The following is a 21,911-nucleotide window of genomic DNA, read 5'->3' as shown; positions in this document are numbered from 1 at the left end:
AATCTGTGCAATATTTGACAACCAGTACAAAGAGCCAGGAGACAGACAAAACGTTAAACCTAGTAGCTGCCAGTTGATGCAGTGATGAAGATGCTACACTCCAATAGGCAGGAGGGAGTAGTTAAGAGTTTAGTTTTTGGACAATGCGCAGTGTCACAAGTGGTTAAGGTCCTTGCCTTGCACGCCCAGGATCCCATATGGGTGCCAGTTCTATTCCTGCAGCCCCACTTCCCTTCCAGCTCCCTGCCTGTGGCCCAGGAGAGCAGTGGAGGACAGCCCAAAGCTTTGGGACCCTGCACCCACGTGGGAGACCAAGAAGAGGCTCCTGGCTTTGGATTGGCATAGCACCGGCCCATTGCGCTCACTTGGGGAGTGAATCATGGGACGGAAGATCTTCCTCTCTGTCTCTCCTCTCTGTATATCTGCCTTTCCAATAAAAAAATAATAAAAATAAATCTTTAAAAAAAAGAGTTTAGTTTTTGCCACAGACATGGAGAGATCCAGATTGGATATCTAGGTCACAGGCCACCCTGAGATGTTGCAGGCATTTGTAGAGTGCAGATGGGGAATTTCTCTGTCTCTATCTCTGTCTCTCTATATATTTCTCTTCCTCTCTCTTCCCATAACAAAAACCAAAGATATATACATTCACAATTATATTCCACTGAAGTTAGAGGAAATATCCCCCAAATGATAACTTTTCATTTTATGATTTGTTTATTTTATTCAATGGCAGAGTCGCAGAAACACACACATACAGAGAGAGAGAGAGAGAAAGAGTGAAAGAGAGAGAATCCCTTTTCTCTCCGAGTGGTAACAAGAGCCAGAGCTGGGCTAAGCCAAAGCAGTAGCTCCTGCAGGTCATCCAATGAATGCAGGAGTCCAAGTACTTCCATCACCTCCTAACTTTGTCCCTTGCAATTGTAGGCAGATGAATAGGAAGTGGAGCATGTCAGACTCAAACTGGTGCCTATATGGTACATCACCATTCCTGACAGTGGCTTAACTTGCTATATCTTCAAAGTTTTAAAGGAAAGATTGGGTTTAAACAGAGACAATGTCATAATCCGATGTTTGAAACAAAAACAGTGCATTTTAAAGCAATAAGCAATTCCCTGTGTTGAAGTACACATCCAAAAGAATCATTGCACATGTGTATGTCAGCTCTTTATCATGAGCAGCAAGCTGAGAGAGTTAGGGATTTAAGAGATCCCAGCGCAGGAGCTGCCATCCACTAGTCACGGGTACCCAGTGGGGCAAAGTGACCCATCTCTGTTCTTTCCCCTGGTACTGCAGTTAGGCAACTCTAACCTTCAGCTTTCATTGATTTTTCCCTTTCACTTTTAGAAACGCATGAAGCCTTTGCTTTTGCATGCACCAGCTGTTAGAGGTTTTGGAATTCAACAAAGACTTATAAGCAGATCCATGTAAAGAGAGTAAAGGTCAGGATGCTGTGTATCTGTGGTTGTGCCAATGACTTCAGCTGGTGATGTGAAAGGCACCAGCAAATTCCAGCAAATCTGTAGTAGGAAGAGACACTGGGGTTCCTAACAAATGTACCTTTAACTGTGATGGTCATGAGTTTTCTAGGACATGGAGTTCTTGGCTTCACATAGAAAGGGAGTCTCCTCAAATACCTGCTTCGCCGATGGCCTTGGACTTCATCTCTGTCATTCACCTGTGCATGCACAGACAGAAGCTCACACTCACTTGATTATCACTTGATCAACTTACATCAAATATCATTTTTGCCATCACAGAACCAGTTCATTTAGAACATAGATGTAAAATGAGACCTCTTAGAAGTTCCACAGTCAAGTGGTAGAAAACAGTGAAAAAGATGCAGCAATGGCACAATCCACTAGGCTCAGTGAGAGTTTCTTACGCAAGAGCAATAGAATGGCTAACTTGTTGACAGACAGGTGTCAGTTGTGGAAAAAGTCTGTGGCAACAGGTGAGAGAAGTTTGGTAAAAAATATGTCCATGCCCCCATGATGAGGTGAATGCTTGTATATAATTCATTGAAAGTATTCAGTGCCCTTTAGTATTGCAATGCACATTACATATGAAAGTAAGGAGACTACAGATGACAATTTAAGATGAAAACAGTAGAAATGTGCTTGAACTAATGGGGAGATAATTCATGAGATATAAGTTCAAATAAACTGATTTCTGTTTTGAATCTCACTATGGCAACAAATAGATGGAAAAACCTGGAGTGAGAGTGAAAGTATTTCACCAATCATAGCATAGCATTAAGATAGCATTTCTGAGTGAGAAGGTGACAAGATGAGACAATGTTCAGAGAGAGTACCAACAGGCTATAGGTACTGTCTAGGTGGTCTTGAACAGATTCTGAATATGAGATTTGGATAGGCATGAATATAGAGGGTGTTACAGGCCAAGAACTGTATATACAGGTGGTTCTGACATGCAGTTCCAGCTTAGAAATGTATCCATTTCTTCCAGTAACACAGATAGCAGGCAGAGGGCAACGTGGTTTTCAACATCAGAAATAATTGACTCAGGATATCTGGCAAGGACGAAAGAGAGAGAGAGAGTTAGTTAGTTTTCCATTAGAGGGTAATGGGGTATTTTCTTTGGACAACTCTGTAGAGAAGTTGTGACCCATGAAGCACCTGCAGGCTACAGTCAGCACACTCTGGGAGCAAGCAGACATCACTAAACACTCCGAATAGAGGACTCACCATACTGAAAGCAGGGCAGAGCTGAATGGATATGACAGGGGAAGAGATGGCATGCAGGATTACAGGGCATGGGCTGACCATGCCTCCGGAAATGTGTGAAAACAAGCAGGATTGGCACATATGTCAATGTGCAGCTAGAAAGAAGGTGATGTTGGTGGGATCAAGAATGTCTAGGCACATGGATTTCAGGGTAACCAACTTCTATTAATCAGGAGGGAAAAAGTAATAATGACACACAGAGCAGAGATGATTGAGAGAAAGATAATACCTCAACCATGTGCACATATGCACTGCAGTGTTCTTACTGTTCTCCTTTTTCCTATTTTATGAAACCTGAGAAGCATGTGAACTTTGCTCATTTGTCTTTCCCCAAAGGCTTTTCCTGCTCTGGTCCATGAACGTGCAAGATGATCCGGAGTAGCTTCATCCAGAGAGTGATCTTCCTTTTTCTTACTGGACCTGGCCTTGGAGGGAATTTCTATCTGCTCGTGAAACATGTGCACAAGATTGTCATAGCTCCTGGGAAAAAGCCTACAGATGCTATTCTCATCCACCTGGCTTTAAGTAACATTATGACACTTTGTGCCACAGTAATCTCAGTTGCATTATCAGCTTTTCTTCTCAGTAACTCCCTAGGCAATATTATATGTAAAACTGTGATTTACCTCAATAGGGTGGCTCAAAGTCTCTCCATCTGCACCACATGCCTCCTCAGTGTGGTCCAGGCCATCACCATCAGTCCCAGGAACACCTTGTGGAGAAAGCTCAAACCACACACTGCATGGCAGGTTCTTCCCCAACTCCTTCTCTTCTGGGTCTTTAGCTTCCTCATAAGTTCTAACTTGCTGCACTACATCACAGCAATCAACAGCATGAATGAATCTCATGTTAGAACATACAGTGGGTATTGCAACATGCTGCCAGCTCCACAAATGGTCAGATGGCTCTTCCTCTGCCTCATGGCTCTCCGGGACTTCACCTTTCAGAGTCTCATGGGCTGCAGCAGTGTGTACATGGCTCTCTATTTGTACAAACATCACAAGCGTGTCCTCTATCTCCTGAGCTCCAGGTTTGCCAAATATCCCAGCCCAGAGATCAGAGCTACTCAGAGTACTCTCATTCTCATGACCTGTTTCCTTTTGTCTTACTGGACAGATTTCATTTTGTCCTTCTACACAGGAATCACATTGTCAGAGAAATCAACAACATTAAATAGTGAAATACTTGTTGAAGTTGGTTATGCCAGCCTCAGCCCCTTTATCCTGATCAGCAGGGATGTGAAACTGCTGAAATGCTGGTTTATTCACTGAGAATTCAGGAAACTACTTTCCATATTAAGTTCTACAGTAACAAAAGGCATCACTTCATGATTTTTTTAAATACATGAAAACCTCTGTGCTACACAAATTAAACATTTTGTAAAATTACTGTCCTTGCATGCAAGCAGAAGACAAAATCAGATCTGATCAGGGAAATCATGGAGAGAACACCTCAGACATCCATGAAAGTGTGACTGCAGGAAGGATGTGACATTCAGTTAATCATTATAGTCAATAAGTGGGCAGTAAAATTAGGAATATATGTATATTTTGACTCAGAAATCTTGTTTTGTTTAGAAAAAATGTACTGTGGCTACTGTCGCATGAGAAGAGATCCATGCCTTCAGGGTCAATGTATTTGTTAACAATAACTAGAAGCAGCACACACACCCACGAGAATGAGACAGGGTCCAGTGCATCTGGCTGCATCATAGAGTGGAGTGCTCTGTGGCTTTGGGGGAATGAAACGTTTCCATGTACCAACATGCACAAGCTCCCCTGGGAGGAAACTTTACAGATCAAATCACAAAATCATTTATAAATGTGCTGCTGTGTATACAGAAAAGCAGAAAAGATGATTTGCATATTTCTTAGACACACCATATGTGTGGCCATGCGTGAGCTCAAGGGTGAATGAAATTTTATTTTATGTGTACAAAATTTTCCATTAGCCATTCCCTTTTATTTTTTAATCTTGTTTTTAGAAGTATTTACATGTTTGAAAGGGATGCATGTCCATGTGGACCTCAAACTAGGGTAGGGAAAGTCAAGGTATAAAGGATGGAAGATGGAACAACTCTTTCAATTCTTTTCTTTTTTTCCTTCTGTGTTTGCTGGAGAGGAGGAAAAGAGAGGAAGCCTCTTTTGGCTGTGAAATTGCATCAGTACCTGAGAATATGGAATGATCTTTTATGGCAGTTCAGAAACTCCGATGTGCAGAGAATGCTTTCAGGGTGTTACCTGAGTGTATTGATACTTCTGAGATATTGTCAGAATCATTGCTCTAGAGTTGATAAAATCTTTCCAAGATCTACTGGCTTAGTGCATTTACAGACCAAGACATTTGCTGCAAATCTTGGCCAGGAGAATGGTCTAGCCTTTTCTGATTTCCATCTTCTGAACAGGCAGTTAGTGTGTCCTGCTGGCTTAGATAAACTGCCTGTCATGACTGCTAAGGCATCTGGGTATGATGTCTACTGCTCAGACATAAGCAATTGAGCAGGCAAAACCTTGACATGTACACTCCAATGTTGGACAACATATATTGTGATTTTTGCTGTGGCTTGGATTTGAGTCCAGGAATCTAGCTGGGGAGTCCCCCCAAGAAACATGACCTCAGGTGACCTCAGACCTGAATCATGTGCTCCAGCTAATGCAGGGTGCACCAGCTGTACCATCCAGCATGCATATAAGTGGATGTAGCTGCCTGATCAGTTCTGCCCCTGTCCCATCTCATGTGAAATGATAGGTGCTGCGGCCTAGCCCAGCCTAACCCATTCAACCATAGTCCTAGTCTTCATGCATACCAGTGGGTGCCTCAGCTGCACCAAGATGACTCCCAACTACCCCCAACAAGCCCATCTTTCCTCAGTTTTCTGTGTGCATGTTTATGCTGAGGCCCAAAACTGGCCTGACTCACCTACAGACCCAGCCCCACAGCAACCATCAAGTGCTATAGTTCTGGCCAGATCTGCCTATCCCCAATATCAGTTGTCACATTCACAAGTGGAAGCAGCAACCTAGCAGGAGAGTTCCCAAAGTTCCCCTACCAGGCCTGCTCCCAACCCTGGCTCTTGTGCATGTCAGTGAGTACTGCAGCACTGTTTGGCATGATCTGCTCTGTCCCAGCTTTTGCATGTGCTGGGAAAAGGAGGGAGGTTCTAGAGCCTGGCCAAACCTAGCCTCCACCAGGCCCAGGCTCCCATTAACGTCGATGAGTCCTGCTGTCCTGATTGTCTCAGCCCATCACCACCTCCAGCTCTCGTGCAAGCAGGTAGGTACGTACTGCAGTCCCACGTGGGTGAGACCAGAATATGCCTCTTCAGAATCCGTCTCCAGACCTGGTTCCCTGGCTATCACAATGGGTGCTTCAGGCCAGCCAGATGTGGTTCATCCACTGCACCATCACTTCTGGGCAGGTTCTCTAGCCCAGTGTAGGCAGGCATGCCTCCCAGCCCCAGCTTTCTTATTGCACTGGTGAGTGACAGGTAATGATACTTAGCCCAGCCAAGGTCTGCCATGTGGGTGGGTGTTTCAGCTTTACCCAGACATGCCCTCTGGTTTCCAGCTTCCAGATCACCCTATCTCAGCTCCCATGCTTACTAGCAAGTGCAATGACCTGATGCATGGAAGCTGCCATAAGTTACTCCTCACCTGTCAAATGTGGCTTTGGTGACCCCAGACCTTCTTCTCTAGACAATCAGCAGCAACACTATCTTCCCCTTCCCCCATACCTGCCAACTCTGCTGCAGTGTGCAGCAGGTGATGTACCTTTGTTGTATCCTACCTGAGCCTCTCCCCAAGACATACAGCCCAGATAAGTCTGTTAAGCATATAAATTTATTGAGGAGGCAGGTAAAACAACCAAGGTGTGGGTCAACTGGCCTTTCCTTCAGAGAATGAGAGTTAGATGGGTTTTTATAGATGGAGAGTTATATACCCATGGGAACCAGGTGGTTGGGCATTCACAGGAGGCTGTCTTGGGGACAATGTGTGGGCAATATATAGGCTATAGCAACCCAGGAGGCTGCCAATAGACAATGACCAGGCTTGAGCCGGCATAGGAAATTGCCATGGGAACAATGAGTGGACAATCGTTAGGCTATAGCAATCACAGGAGGCCACCATGGGGACACTGTGTGGGATTGAGCAGCCACAGAAGGTAGTCATGGGAACAACTGGTGAATATATCACACAATATTGATTCCTGGAGCTAAAGTTTGTTAGCCGGATATGTTAGTCAAGTGTTCTGACCCAAAAAAGCAGAAAACATGCAAAGCATTTTTGTACAGAAGCATCAAGACAAGGTTAGTAAGCTTATGCAGGCTGAAACAAAGTAACTCCATTTGTGACCAGATTTTATACCAGGGGGCTGGAATGGCAGGTATCACACCCTAGAATCCCGCATTTCCAATGCACAAGAATTCCCCATATATCTTTAAAAAAAGAATAGAAAAGCTTGAAGCTATAGTGGTGTATTTTACACAGATTTGGCATTGAACAGGTCAGAGTTAGTTCCTTTTCTTCCAGTAATGTAACATTTCCCTAGGTATAATTTCGGGGTGGTAGGAGGAATTTTTTTTAAGTTATTTTTTTTTTTTTATTTTTAAGGAAAGGCAGATATACAGAGAGAAGCGACAGAGAGGAAGATCTTCCGTCCCATGATTCACTCCCCAAGTGAGCCCAAGGGCCGATGCTAGGCCGATCCAGAGCCAGGAGCCTCTTCCTGGTATCCCACATGGGTGCAGAGTACCAAAGCTTTAGGCCATCCTCGACTGCTTTCCCGGGCCACAGGCAAGGAGCTGGATGGGAAACAGGGCCGCCAGGATTAGAACTGGCGCCCATATGGGATCCTGGGCATGCAAGGCGAGGACTTTACCCACTGTGCCATAGCGCCGGGCCCAGAAAGTTTAAGCAAATAGCAACTGAGATTCTTTTTGAAGCTTCAACAAAAATGATATGTTGAAACATTTAACGATTTTTATTTACACAATCATACCATGTATAAGAACGGTCTTTGAAAAGATATCCCTGCTAATGGTCTGAGAAAACAGTGGAAGATGGTCCAAGATTTTTGGTCCCTGCCACCCACAGAAGACCTGGTTGAAGTTCCTTCCTGGATGGCATCTGGATTAGTCCTGACACTTGATAGCATCTGGGATGTGAACAAGTAGATGGAAAATCTCTTTCCTTCTTTTTTTTCCTCTCTTAACAACTCTTTCAAAAAGCAAATAAGTAAATCTGAAACAAACAAATAAATAAATAAATGAATAATATATATATGCAGGCATAGCACAGTAGCCTAGTGGCTGAAGTCCTTTGACTTGCATGAGCCAAGATCCTACATGGAGGCCAGTTCATGTCCCAGATGCTCCACTTCCCATACAGCTGCCTGCTTGTAGCCTAGGAAAGCAGTTCCAAGTCCTTGGGGCCCCACACCTGTGTGGGAGACCTGGAGGAAACTCCTGGCTTCTGGCTTTGGATCACTGTTGCAGCAACTTGGAGAATGAACCATTGGATGGGAAATCTTTATTTCTATCCTTCTCTATAAATCTGACTTTCTAATAAAAATAAAGAAATCTTTAGAAAAGTATATACACATATTTCAAAATGTCTTAAAGTATAGATTATGTGGATTATCTAAAAACAGAGTTTCCAAAACTGACAGAGAAACTATAAAATCTAAATATTGTCTTACTAAAAAAGTAAATTTAAATCTGCAAAAAGTAGAGAATTAATAAAATCCAATCCCAAGGAGACACCCTGGCTCGTGCAGTCCTGTGTAATTGAAACAGGGTGTTGGACGTTTCCTCCTGCTGTTAGAGACAACCTTTTAATCCCTTGTCTGTAGTGAGCCTGTCTCTGATTCTAGAGTGTTTTTCACTGTAAAGGAAGTGAGGAAGCACACGTCTGCCAGTTAACAGAGGGTACCTTCCCTTCAGAATTCATGCAAAAGACATAGTGGCAAAACCACAAGCTCTGTTTGACATCACACAGCTTGTACTTGAGTGTGGTGTAAACAGCTCTCATGTCCAGAGTGAGGGCAAATATGAAGGAAGCTCTGCTGCCTTGGCACAGAGGATCCCTGGGAGCTGCAGACCCTTCCTCAGACCCTGCAAGATCCCTCTAGGCTGAGGCGTTAGTCATGAGCACTGCTCCTAGAACATATTCCTTTATTGATTAAAAAAAGGCAGAAATGTAAATATTCTAATGCTTGAATTACATGTTCAAATGAAGGGATAGGAATGGCAAAATTATTATCTGTGTCTATACCTACAATGCCATGATGAACTTAAATAGCAGACTGTTAATCTTGTAACTGCTACTAACGAAACAAACTACTATAATATTATGGGGGAAATAGTGAGGGGTACACGGAGAGGGAAAAAGGGGGAGAGACAGAGTGGAATACATATACCTATAAAAATGCATTATCGAAAATATCAGAAATGAATTTTAAAAAGAAAAAAATAATTTATTTAAAAAATATTGCCTGCAGAAGAATATGGAGGGGATAGAATTCCAGTCACAGATTATGGCAAGTTACTTTAAGTAAGCATTAAGCATAGCTATTTAGATTGTACATTCCTACTGGAATTCATTCTAATGAAAAAGTAATCATGAAGTTATCATTTTATTTAAGAATGTATTTTTTTGATGGAAAGGCAGATTTACAGAGAGAAGGAGAAACAGAATGATCCATCCGCTGCCTCACTCCCCAAGTGACTGCAGTGTCTGAAGCTGAGATTATCAGCTTCCCAGAGCCTCCTCCAGGCCTCCCACAAGGCTGCAGGGTCCAAAGGTTTTGGGCCATCCTCTGCTTCTTTTCCAGGACACAGGCACCTGGATGGGAAGTAGAGAAACCCGGACAGCAACCATTGATCTTATGGCATTCTGCTACCTGTAAGTGAGGATTTAGAAACTGAGCCATTGTGCCAGGCATCATGAAATTATGTTAAAGTGCTAATGTAACATTATAATTCTGAAATTATAAATCAGAGAAAATATAAGTAGAGACATATACATTTAGGAGATATTAATGAAAATTCTGTAATCTATAAGTTTCTACAAAAGGATGGTGAACACCTGACACATTCTTATCTTTCTAAAATAATACATATCCATTCTGCCTATGTCCATTACAAAGCCATAACTGGCATCGTCACAGCAAGGACACACTAGTGCCCAGAGGACAGTTCTGAATGTGTTCCCATAAACACTGTTAGATTTAATCTGGAGAAACAGCTATTTACTGAAACGTGAGCTGAGCTGAGCTGTCTGCTGAGTCTGGGAGCCAGAAAACTGTCAACAATGAGGTCTTGTCAGTATGGCGGAGATGCCACCACAGAGAAATACCATGGGCTAAAACAAGGTCATTTAGTGTTGCTGTGTGGACCTTGTGTCCTTCAGGACAAATAAATGTTGGCTGATAGGATTTTTTGTGTGGAAGCCCTCCAGGAAACAAGTAGAAAATGGTGGTCTAAGAATATAACCATTCTGTTAAACTGTATAAATACTTAAAACTCCACACTCTGAGCACTTGTTAGGTTGGTCTTCTGCTTAAGGGGAGCATATTACTCTTTCCTAGAGCAGGCAAATGGGGAAGAGTACCCAAGACTAAGGTAAATGCACAGCAAGAGGAGGACATCTGAATTATTTTTTTCAAAAAAATTTTGATTGTACATTTATTTGGAAAGCAAAGAGACCGAGAGAAAGAGAGAGAGAGATCAAGCCCAACTACTGTTTATTTCCTAATTGGCCACAACAGTGAGACAGTGGCCAGGTCCAAACCATGAGTCAGGAACTCTGCCCCCTTCCTGGATATCACCAGTCACAGAGTCCTTCTGCCCCCTGTTGGGGTCCATGGCATAGGAACTGACAAAAGCCACTTTCTTTGAACAGAGACATCTGTAACTGACCTACTCTTCTCTTACTGCCAACTGCAAGCTGTTGTTACTGTGCTCAAGGTTTCAGTATGAACTCTGCTTCAGCACCTCCCCGCCTTGATGCAGCGCCCATTTCTCTCCACCATAAATAACTAGACTGGGGGTATATACAGACAGGTGTATGGCTTGTGGGTGGCAACTGCCCTGGAGATCTGTGAGAAGCACTGCTGTGGTCACATTCCTGAAGAAAGGACACCTGCCCTAAGAGAGAAACTGGAGAGAACAGAGGAAATCATTGAGCTGGGTCACACAATGCAAGCACTGTGCAGTACATGGGGTGGACATGTGGGTGTCTTTATATGCTTCTGTCTTACTTTCAGTGTTTTACATTGCTGCAATGAAACTTATTATGGAGGTACAGTTGGCATAATATGTTGCATATGCTTAAGCAATAATGCTTTGATATGTGTATTTAGTTTGAAGTGACTACCACAATCATGCTTCATAATTTCTCTATTACTTCAGAATTACCATGCTATTTTTTTTTTTTTTTGGTGAGAACAGTTAAAATCCGCCTTCCTAAAAAAAATCAGATGTACAAAACAAAGAGAATATTATTGTCCTGTTGTACATTAAATCTCTAGAACCCATTCAACATTGGCTGAAATTTATACCATGTGTTTGAAACCCTCCATATGCTCTTTAATAGCCTTCCCCCCCAGCAGCTGCTGTAGCCTGCTTCCATGGGCTGGCCAGAGCAAGGCTGTAGCACCCTTCAGCATTTGTGTGGGCCAAGTATAGGGCTAGGCCAGTTGGGCCAGGCCATAGCATCAAATCTACGCATCAGACAGGACAGACTGTAGGTCATGTCTGTCCAGGATAGGCTACAACAACTGCCAGCAAGAGAAGAAACGGTGGATAGTACATGCTAGTCTGGGACAAAGCACCTGCCAATATGTACAAGACCAAGGGCAGGAAACAGGCTTGGTAGGGGAATTCTAGTGAATGACCTATTGGACTGTATCTCCCACTGGTGAACGCAAGAGCCAGGGCTATAGCAAGAGCAAAGCTGCATCAATCATTGGCATGAGTGCGGGCTGGGTCTGGGGCAGGCCACTCTGGGCAAAGCTCCAGAACTCACTGGTGATTGTGAGACCCAGAACAGCAACAGGACTGCTAGGCCATGGCTCCTGTAGGGTCAAATAAGAACAGGGTCTGGGTGTGGGCCAGACTGGGATATGTTGGAATGGGTAGGTGAGGGTTGGGCTAGGCCTCAGTACCCACCAGTGAATACTAGGACTGGGGGCTGGCCTTGTTACTTTGGTTAGCATATCCTTCATCATACATGAGATCCATTGATGGGGCAGGAATGGTAGAATTTAAGGATATCCTCTGCGGGTAAGCATGAGAGCTGGAGACAGGTTGGGTGAAGCACTCATTGGCATATGTGTGGCCTGGGATGGGGATGGTTCATGGTGAGCCAGTCTATAGAATACAATGGCATGGGTGAGAGCCAGGAGAGTGTTCAGGCTGGGCCAAGTAGGACTCAATACCTGCCAGTTCACATGAGGATTGAGGCAGGCCTGGCTGAGTTAGTCTTCTGCACCCACTCATGAGAGCTGGACTGGAGGACAGGCTGGCTGAGCCAGGCTGCAGCACCTGCTAGTGAATGCTATCTCAAATTGGGTTACAGCACCTGTTAGCATGTGCAAGATCCAGTGCTGAGAGCACACCTAGTAAAGGGAACCTCCAGGACTTCCCTGCTGCACCGCTGCTTTCAAATGTGAGTGTGAGAGCTTGAGTTGGAGTGGGTCAATCTAGGTTGGATCAGATTGTACTGGACTGAGAGACACTCTGGAGCACAGAATGGGTGTTAGTCAACTGGACTAGAGTCATGTATGTTTTGAGTGCAATACGCATTGTCAGACACAAGATCTGCTGACAGCATTCCTGATAGGGAAACTGGACACTCTGTTGCTAGACTGTATCTATTTCTGGTGAGCACTAGAACCAGGGCTGTGTTTTGACCAGGCTGGACAAGGCAGCTGCATATGTGAGTATACACAAGAGCCCGGTCTGGGGGCAGAGCAAGCTGAGTTGAACTGCAGCGCATGTGGATATTTACAAGAACTGGATGGGATGCTTGCTGTGAAATTTGTAGGTAGTCGTGGGATAGGCATACATAATTTTTTAAGGGAAGTGGTGTCTAGACTGCCATTTAATAAAAAAAGAGAATGAGAACATGCAAGGTTAAATCAGATGGCAGGAAGCTTTGTAGGAAACTTTGGAGAAGACTTCCCAGGGGGAGAGTTCGTAGCATCTTGATAAGATGGCTAGAACATAAAACAGCTAACATTGACCACAATGCCAACACCTAGAATAAAAGTGCTGAACAAATAGCTTCAGAAACACGTGCAATGATATGAAACAAAAGCTGGTGTTTAATTTCCACACATGCAACCCTGTGTAGTTGGCTTATTTCCTTATTGCAGATGCAGCTGAAATTAGGTAAAAAGAGGAAGGAAAGGTGGGCAGAGGTTTGGGGCTGAGAGATGAAACTAGAGGGGGGTCTCTTCAGCTAGGCAGATGTTAGTTCCAGGTGAATATACAAAGAGGCTACTTTCTACAAGAAGCAAGAAGATATCCTCTGACTCAGCATTGCCTGAATAATCTATTGAAGTAAGCAGAGGATAAGAGTGGCAGAAGCAAGAGTTGCAGTGAACACTATTGGGCATGTTTACACTCACTACTGGAAGCATAGATGGCCGTGATATTTCCTTTGAACAAATCATAGGAAATGCTTCGAAATTTTGGGATTTGCTACAAATATCACTTACTTGTAGTTATACAGAACCATCAGTTTACTGTTAGCAAATCAGAAATACAGTGGTTTAACATGAATTATCTCCTAATCAGTCAGGCATCAATATCCGATGCACACACTGCGTCTTTTTGCTTTAATTATAACAGAAATGTTATTCCATGTTTGTGCTAAGGGGGAAATGCCAGATGATTAAAGTGAGCAACTCTTTCCAATGATCAGGGGCCAGGACTTGCATCCACTTAAATACATTGGATAATTAGTGTAACTGAAAGAACAGTAAGTCTATAAAGCAGATTCGAATGTGTTCTTAGAAGCAAATGTTAGTAAAGAAATATTAGATAGTCATGGGGAAAATCTCAAGAAGGCCTTGCACAAAGTCTCAGGGCCAGTGTTGTGTTAGATGGAGAGTGATAAATCCATAGGGCTGCTCAGGTCAGTGTGCAAGGGAGTTCCAGGAATATATCTCAAGATATTCTACGGACATCAAATACAGATTTGACTTCAGAAGTGCTATGGGATAGAAGAAATCCCTGAGTTGGAGGCAATAGCATCAGGAATACAACAGGTTATGTTTCCTGCTTATGTGAAAGAGTGTCTTCAAGTTCTTTTTATTTTAAGATTCATTTTTATTTTTTTTTTTATTGGAAAGGCGGATATACAGACAGGAGAGACAGAGAGGAAGATCTTCCGTCTGATGATTCACTCCCCAAGTGAGAGCAACAGCAGATCCGAAGCCAGGAGCCTCTTCCGGGTCTCCCACGCCGGTGCAGGGTCCCAAAGCTTGGGCCGTCCTGACTGCTTTCCGAGGCCACAGGCAGGGAGCTGGAAGGGAAGTGGGGCTACCGGGATTAGAACTGGGTCCCATATGGGATCCCGGACATGCAAGGCGAGGACCTTAACCACTTGTGCCACCGCACCAGGCCCAAGTGTCTGCAAGTTCTGAAGCACGTGGGATGATAGAGATGATGCTATGAGTGTGAAATATATGTTTCAAACAACTGTGGTATCAACTTTAGAAACCTCTCAGAACAATTTAAAGAAACAAATAATAACAAGAAAAAATAATATGTAATTGAGAAATAGGAGTAGCTCAAAGTGCTCCTATTTGAGGTAAACCTATTTCTTTCTCCACATCATGCTGTATGACACAATAGGTGTTTTGTCAAACAGAACAATTTTCAACAGAGCAGATGAGACTTTGGGGTGGTTAGCAACCAAATGAAAAAGATTGGGAAAATATACCCATTTTTGGACTAACTGATGATCTTCTGCAAATTCTTCAAAGGAATGCAAGCATTAGTAATATTTAAAGTATTTTTCCAAAGCTTGAGAAAGAATCTCATTTTGTAATACCAGAAATTCACTGTTCCATCTTCCTCAGAGTCCTGCACCTGTCTAAAGCAATGAGGGAAGAGAAGGAGGACCGTGATTTTCACTCTGGGAAGCAAAGCAGCATCCTGGATCCATGCCTCCATGAAATGACTTTCCTCTCCTTCAACTTGAGGTAATGCCTCGCAGACACCAAGAATGCTAGAGGTGAAATTGTTGAGGGCATGTGGATGGATTATTCCCTCAGCAAACCCATTATTTGATTAGGCTGGAGGGCCTACACTAAGATGAGATGAGACGTTTGTCACTTTCTGCTCTGCTGCGGCAAAATTGAGGTGATTTTCCAACTTTCCACACACCCTGCTCTCAGCCGTTTACCTCTTACTCATATTTCTCTTATCTTTTCGGGTTTAATAAAGCACCTACAATATGGCTCTTAGTTCCAGGTCACTGATAGTCACAGTGTAGACCTTGCTGTAGCCTTTCAAGTTACCCATGGCTCTTTCCCAATGCCTTGTTTGTGAGAATAGTGAGTGCATGCTGGCTTATTTGATCATGAGTTACAGGATTCCTACCTGTCTCCTCAATTTTGTTTGAGATAGGAAAGGATTTGATGTGCACATAACTACAATGAATTTGGAGTTGTATCAGTGACAGCTAGGGTGTTGGCAAATCAGGCTGTGGCTGAGTAAGGAAGTCTTGCATAGGCCCGAAAAAGCACCGTAATCAAGACTTGAAAAGTTTTGGTGAATCTACAGAAGGAGTTGGAGTGTAAGTTTAGAATGACCTGAAAAAAATGATGAAGATTCAGGTATTGGTGACTGGTGCTGCATGAGCTAGCCTCTAACCTTCAAGCACAAGCATCCCATATAGGCACCTGTTAGTGTTCCAGATGCTCCACTTTGATCTAACTCACAGTATGGCCCAAATCCTTGGACCCCTGCACACATATGTATGACTTGGTGGAAACTTTTGCTCAGCTCAGGTAAGTTGCAGCCATTTGGGGAGTGAACCAATGAATGGAAGACCTCTAGTCCCTCTCTGGGCTCCCTGGGTGGCTCCTACTCCTGCCGCAGAAGAGACTCACCCAGCCTGGCAGCTGTGCCTTTCTTCCCTCCCTGGTCTGTAGTGGCTGCGGCATTGCTATGAACAGTGGTGGTGGCCTCCTCTCTACCCCCCTCGGCCACCACCTCCTCCTTGTCCTCCTCCTCCTCTTTCTCCTCACTGGTGAAAGTCTCTGCCTTGCCTCTGGGGTCTGGGGCATCCCTGGTGGGGAGGCAGCTGCAGTGGTGGCGGCACCGGTGGCCACCATGAAGCTCAAGTACAGCCGCTCTATTCCAAGGATAAGACTTATTTCTATGGGGAGGAGTGTCAGTTCTTGCATGAGGACTCTACTGCCGCTGCAGCACCCTGGCCGCCCCGGGCCTCAGCCTCCATACCAACAGCATCCCCCTGGTTCTGGCAGGTGCGCCCATGGACGGCTTTCCATCAGGACAGGTCCCAGGACTGGGGGTGCATAGATGGGAATACTTTAACCCATACAAGTCTCACAGATTCCTTTTTCAGCACCAGCTTTCAGGGCATCAATGGATTTGGAAGACCTGTAGAAGCAAAATGTTCTTTGATGCAGAGAATGACTAATAGTTGCAGCTCCCCAATCCTTCTAAATGATGGTGCCAAGCCATGTGCAGGACAGGATCCTCTCACTTGACCTGCTTCATCCTTGTTTAATGATTTTGGTACCTTCAACATCTCTCAGAGAAGAAAGATTCCAAATCCTACTGCAAGCGAGTTCATTCCTAAAGGAGGATCAACCTGCAAGCTGAGTAATGTGTCCCAGTCAAATATGTCCGCCTTCTCTCAAGTTTTCTCTCAGCCATCCATGGGAAGCCCCGAGACTGCAGGATTAGCACCAGGGAACAAGCTACCCTCTGAGTCAGCACTGGACTTGATGATACAAACTACAATTCATGAAACTGACTGGTTCCACCAAAGGATGGATAGTTTGGGCAGGGTTGGACAGCTCTATGAAGGTCTATCTGCTTAACTGAAGGGATTGTTGAGTTGAGCAACTTTTAATTGCCCTTAGCAAATTATAAGTGGTTGCTGTTGTGAATACAGGGTTTTTGAGGGAATCAGTTCTGACAATCAACATCAGTGTTACTGAGTCTGTTTTCTGTTCATCAGCAAATTTCATGGAACAATTCTTTAAAATGTAGAAATTTTGCTGCTATTTGTTGCCAGGGAGAATTTGGGTTTCCTGAGAGGTCATCATAGGAGTTTTGCAGTTGGCTTGCAAAACCAAGTTACCCTTTTTCACATGGTGTTGTAAACAGTTCCCTGAAGTAAGCAATTTGACCTTTGTATTATTTCATCTTTTCAAAGGTAGTGCGCATTTGTGGATTCAAAATGTTAGGATTAAATGGACTTAATATGTTTCGTAATTATTTTATTAGATTAGTGGATGATATCTATTTCAAGCTTATAGGTCTTTTCGATACTCAATACTTAACAAATTTTAATCAGGTAGTTAATACTACCTTTATACTTCAAGTTTCATTGAACCTGAGTTAATAAGAGAAATTTTAATGTCTAATTGAATTGACTTTGAAATCTGAAACTTGAAGGATTGGGGTTAAAGAAGAAAAAGGTATCATATACCAATTATTGGGGCTGTAATAAATCATACTTCCAGTTATGTTTTTGAAGATTTAAAATTTTGCAATGTACGATAACATAGGGAGTAGTTTCTTGCAACTATATCTGTTTATAACACTTAATTTTGTTGTAGAAATTGAAAAATCATAAATATTTTAGTGTTATTTTAGTCATTTGGAAGTTAGTATGATGCAAAACATATAGAGATCATAGAAATTTTACCTAGTTAGCTTTCTTTTAAATGTCTTGCTATTTCAGCAAGATGTGCAAAGTTATCCATCACAGCAGAGTTAGGAAATTTGACTTTCAATAAATGGACTGGTGAACAATTACATTTTTGGTTGATTGTGTGAGTAATAACCGATTTAAGCTCTAATGCTCTCTATTAAAAATGCGTTTAGGGCCCGGCGCGGTGGCACAAGTGGTTAAAGGTCCTCGCCTTGCACGCCCGGGATCCCATATGGGCGCCGGTTCTAATCCCGGCAGCCCCGCTTCCCTTCCAGCTCCCTGCCTGTGGCCTGGGAAAGCAGTCGAGGACGGCCCAAAGCTTTGGGAACCTGCACCGGCGTGGGAGACCCGGAAGAGGCTCCTGGCTTCGGATCGGCATAGTATCGACCCGTTGCGCTCACTTGGGGAGTGAATCATCGGATGGAAGATCTTCCTCTCTGTCTCTCCTCTCTGTATATCCGCCTTTCCAATAAAAAAATAATAAAAATAAATCTTTAAAAATGCGTTTAGCCAGTTTTGGTGATAATCTGTAACATTGCATTTGGACAATAAAATCATTTTGGGAAAAGAAGAAAATGCTTTTATTACCTTAGCTTCAATTCTTAATTCCATTGAGTGTTAGAAAATGGAGTGGTTTGTTTTATTTTATATAGTCTGTTCAAGCATTAGAACCACATTAGAAACATATGTTGGGGCCCGGCGGTGTGGCCTAGTGGCTAAAGTCCTCGCCTTGAACGCTACTGGATCCCATATGGGCATCAGTTCTAATCCCAGCAGCTCCAATTCCCATCCAGCTCCCTGCTTGTGGCCTGGGAAAGCAGTCAAGAATGGCCCAAAGCATTGGGACCCTGCACCAGTGTGGGATACCTGGAAGAATCTCCTGGTTCCCAACTTCAGATTGGCACAGCACCGGCTGTTGAGTTCACTTGGGTAGTAAATCACGGCATGGAAGATCTTCCTCTCTGTCTCTCCTCTCTGAATATCTGACTTCATAAAAATAAATAAATAAATCTTAAAAAAAAAGAAACACATGCACACCTGTGGGATGATACTTGTCCTGCTGTTATCTTTATTGTGTTCACTTTTTCCAGTTTCCTTAAATCATTTTGTGATTTTAATAAAAGTCATAGACCTATTCCTAATACAAACAAACAAACAAACAAACAAAAACTCAAAAACTAATGTGCTATTGTTTTGTATCTTGTGAAAAATAATGGCTTATTCTTATGGAGAGAATATTTGAAGGGTGCTCTAACTTTCAGTTTTGCTAAATACTTATTCATACCTAGAAAGCAGCAATACTATTGTAGTTTTGCTTTACAAATTCATGATAAACTTTAAAAACTTTGTGCTACATAGCAGAAACCATAGAAGAAGACCTAATATTTTATAACTCTCTTAAAACAAATGTCCTAAGTGACAGTTTCTGAAATGGATGGGAGATTAACGGTTTTACCAGGGCTGGTGCTGGGAGCAGGAATCTCAGATGGATATTAGGAAACTTTTGCGAGTGATGAGACTTACTATTCGAAGACATATTTATGGGGGTTTCTATTCAACTCTCTCTATATACCAAAATATTACTCACTAAAAATTTACTTAGAGATGTGACCTAAACAAATAGAAGTGACTAAAACAATGGCATGCTGTTACATTAGAGCTTTCTGTGTGAGCATATCATGAGTGCTTTTCCAAATATTCATGGGAAAAAAAGCATTTACATTTCAGTTTATTAAGATACAAATATTACTGAACAGCATGCACAAGTTTTACTCATATAAAGTAATATTCATTAAAAACCCTCACGTGCACAGATTTTTATTTATTTTGCACAAGAGTAAGTCATCTTTTGCACTCTATGTCCATGAATTTTGGAGATAATTTGTGGGTTATGCTGTCTATTTGTTCTTCAACAATTATATATGTTATATCTATATGCACACACATATGTACATACATATTGTGTTGCATTATCCAATTTGTTTTATTTTTTGTGGAGAAGAGTTGTGGCTAAAAAGAATTTGTATCAGTGTTTGTAATGTCATTTGTAAAGTGACTAGTAGGATGGGCATTTGGTGCATCAGCTAAGACACCACTTGGGAAGCATGTAACTCGTACCACAGAGGCTGAGATGGAGTACTAGGTCCACTACCGGTTGAAACTCCCTTCTGAACTGGTTGGAAAATGTAGGAGCTCAAGTAAGAAAGTCCCTGATATCCCTGGTGAAGTCAGATTGCAATCTTGGTTTTGGTCTTGTGCCTTATATTGCCCTCGATGTATTTGATATTTAGGGAATGAAATACAAATGGAGAAATCAAGTTGTCTCCATTGAATAAAATAAATCAATATATGAAAAATCTGGATGAAATTTTAGTGAGAAAAATAAGCCTGTTTTGAATATGTGTTTTTAATGTTAACTGTAACATGTAATTATATATTATATATGTAATACATTTATATATAGGGATTTTATTTTATTTGAAAGGCAGAATTTGTAGAAGAGAAGAAGAGATAGAAGACATTCCATCTACTGGTTCATTCCCCAAGTGAGTAAGAGGAGCCTCTCCTGGGACTCCCAGTGGGAGTCAGGTCCCAAGGGCTTAGATCATCCCCTGTTGCTTTCCCAGGACACAAGCAGAGAACCAGATTAGGAGTGGAGCATCCATTGGGAGTGTCACCCAAATGGATTGTCAGGGACACAGGTTGCAGGTTTGTTGAGCCACTGGGTCAACCCCAACATATACTATATCTGTGAAGTTATCAGCATTATCCAAAACTATACATTGTATCATAAATGGGATTTGTGTTCTTTAATGTCTTCACTTAATGGATTCATACATTGTTGCATATGAAAACACTTGTGCATGCTAGACACAATATGAGCAGTCCGGAGAATTCCTACCATAGCAGAAGTTGCAACCTGTGGAAGAGGGCCAGCATAGTGGTTCCTTGGCCTGCAAGTGCCAGCTTCCAACACCAGCCACAGTTTGTGTCCCAGCTGCTCCACTTCTGGACTGACAGGGCAGCCTCACCCACTGGCACATGCACTGAAATGAACACTGTATGAATTTAATCTGAAACGGAGGCAACTGGTGCACACCAGAGCTAGGTCTGAGGACCTACAACAAAGGATTCAGGATTTTTAGGGGATTGCTGCAGTTGAATCCAACTGTAGGGAAAACCATAAGGCCATTTGCATCAAATCTAGAACACATATTGCAAGGCTGGACCACTTTACTTGCTGACTCCCACACAAGAAAAGCAAGCATGCTCAGTTACACACGAAAAACAAGATAGTTTACCTAAGCCAACAGAAGACTTTGGCTATTTTGCCAAAATATGGAAAGAAGGACAGGGTGAACAACACTCCTGGATAGGTTATACAACAAGCAGCCAGGTGTGTGAACACACTGAGATAGACAAGGGCAACCAACAGACCTTATCAAGGATTTTCACTCCTTGTATAAGGAAACAAAAACTTCTCAGAACAATCAAATCCTTTCAAGTAACACACCTGGAACATTTGTCTACACTGATCTCTAAAGCAACATAAAATGATTGCCTGTCTTTGAGCACTGATGCCGTGCAGTAGCAAGGGGTGAGACACTCCTTCTGGCCTCCCCCATCAGACATTTATCTCACCCCATGTTCACATCCCCCTCTTGAGCCTCTCCACACTCATCTGAGGTCCACAAGGTTGAGTTGCCCTCTCACCACACAATACATATTAAAATACTTCTTAAAATAAAAATTTAAGTAGGACCAAGCTAAAAAATTATATTTACTTAATTTAAATTTTAAAAATTACTTGGTGTTGACATAGTTAATCAGGGTGGCAAGGATCTAGGGTTAGGAAGAAGTGGGTGTGATCATTGTTTCCAAACTTTCTATTTCTTCTTCCCATTTCTGGGGGAAGGGGAGGGATAAGAAGATAGGCCATATCCAGCCTTCCCACCATCACAGTAGAGAAGAATGAGGAAATCCCATCTGATATCAACCCACGTCACAATGGCACATGTTCCAAAGGTTCTGCCCAGGTGGATGCAATAATTTCAAAATGTTGTTGATATCCTTGACCTATGGATGAGGAATCCCTTCTAATATCATTTGGCTGACACCAGCAGACTTATAGTGTCCAATTGCTCAGATATTTTTTGTCATTGTTAGGCTGGGGTTGTTGTCCATTTGTTCTGTTTTCCATTCTGTGCTATGACACAGATGTCCTCTTCAGGCCTCCATG

At 42.8% G+C, this 21,911-nt stretch overlaps 1 protein-coding gene across 1 annotated transcript; it reads left to right on the top strand.

Moving 5' to 3' along the window:
• Window positions 1-3,115: 3,115 nt before the first annotated feature.
• LOC121161766 (putative vomeronasal receptor-like protein 4) lies at window positions 3,116-4,018 on the top strand. The gene has a single exon (XM_040988376.1). It carries the CDS (start codon window positions 3,116-3,118, stop codon window positions 4,016-4,018), a length of 903 nt encoding a protein of 300 aa, XP_040844310.1.
• The last annotated feature ends 17,893 nt before the right edge of the window (window positions 4,019-21,911 follow it).

This window comes from Ochotona curzoniae, unplaced genomic scaffold (assembly GCF_017591425.1).
Source record: "Ochotona curzoniae isolate NIBS_2020 unplaced genomic scaffold, NIBS_Ocur_1.0 contig_485, whole genome shotgun sequence".
Lineage (NCBI taxonomy): Eukaryota > Metazoa > Chordata > Mammalia > Lagomorpha > Ochotonidae > Ochotona > Ochotona curzoniae.
The sequence above is the reverse complement of the archived record's forward strand: the minus strand, read 5'-3'. Positions and strand labels throughout refer to the sequence as shown.

Coding starts and splice junctions, on each gene's coding strand:
- LOC121161766 (XM_040988376.1), top strand. CDS start 3,116: ATGATCCGGAGTAGCTTCATCCAGAGAGTGATCTTCCTTTTTCTTACT.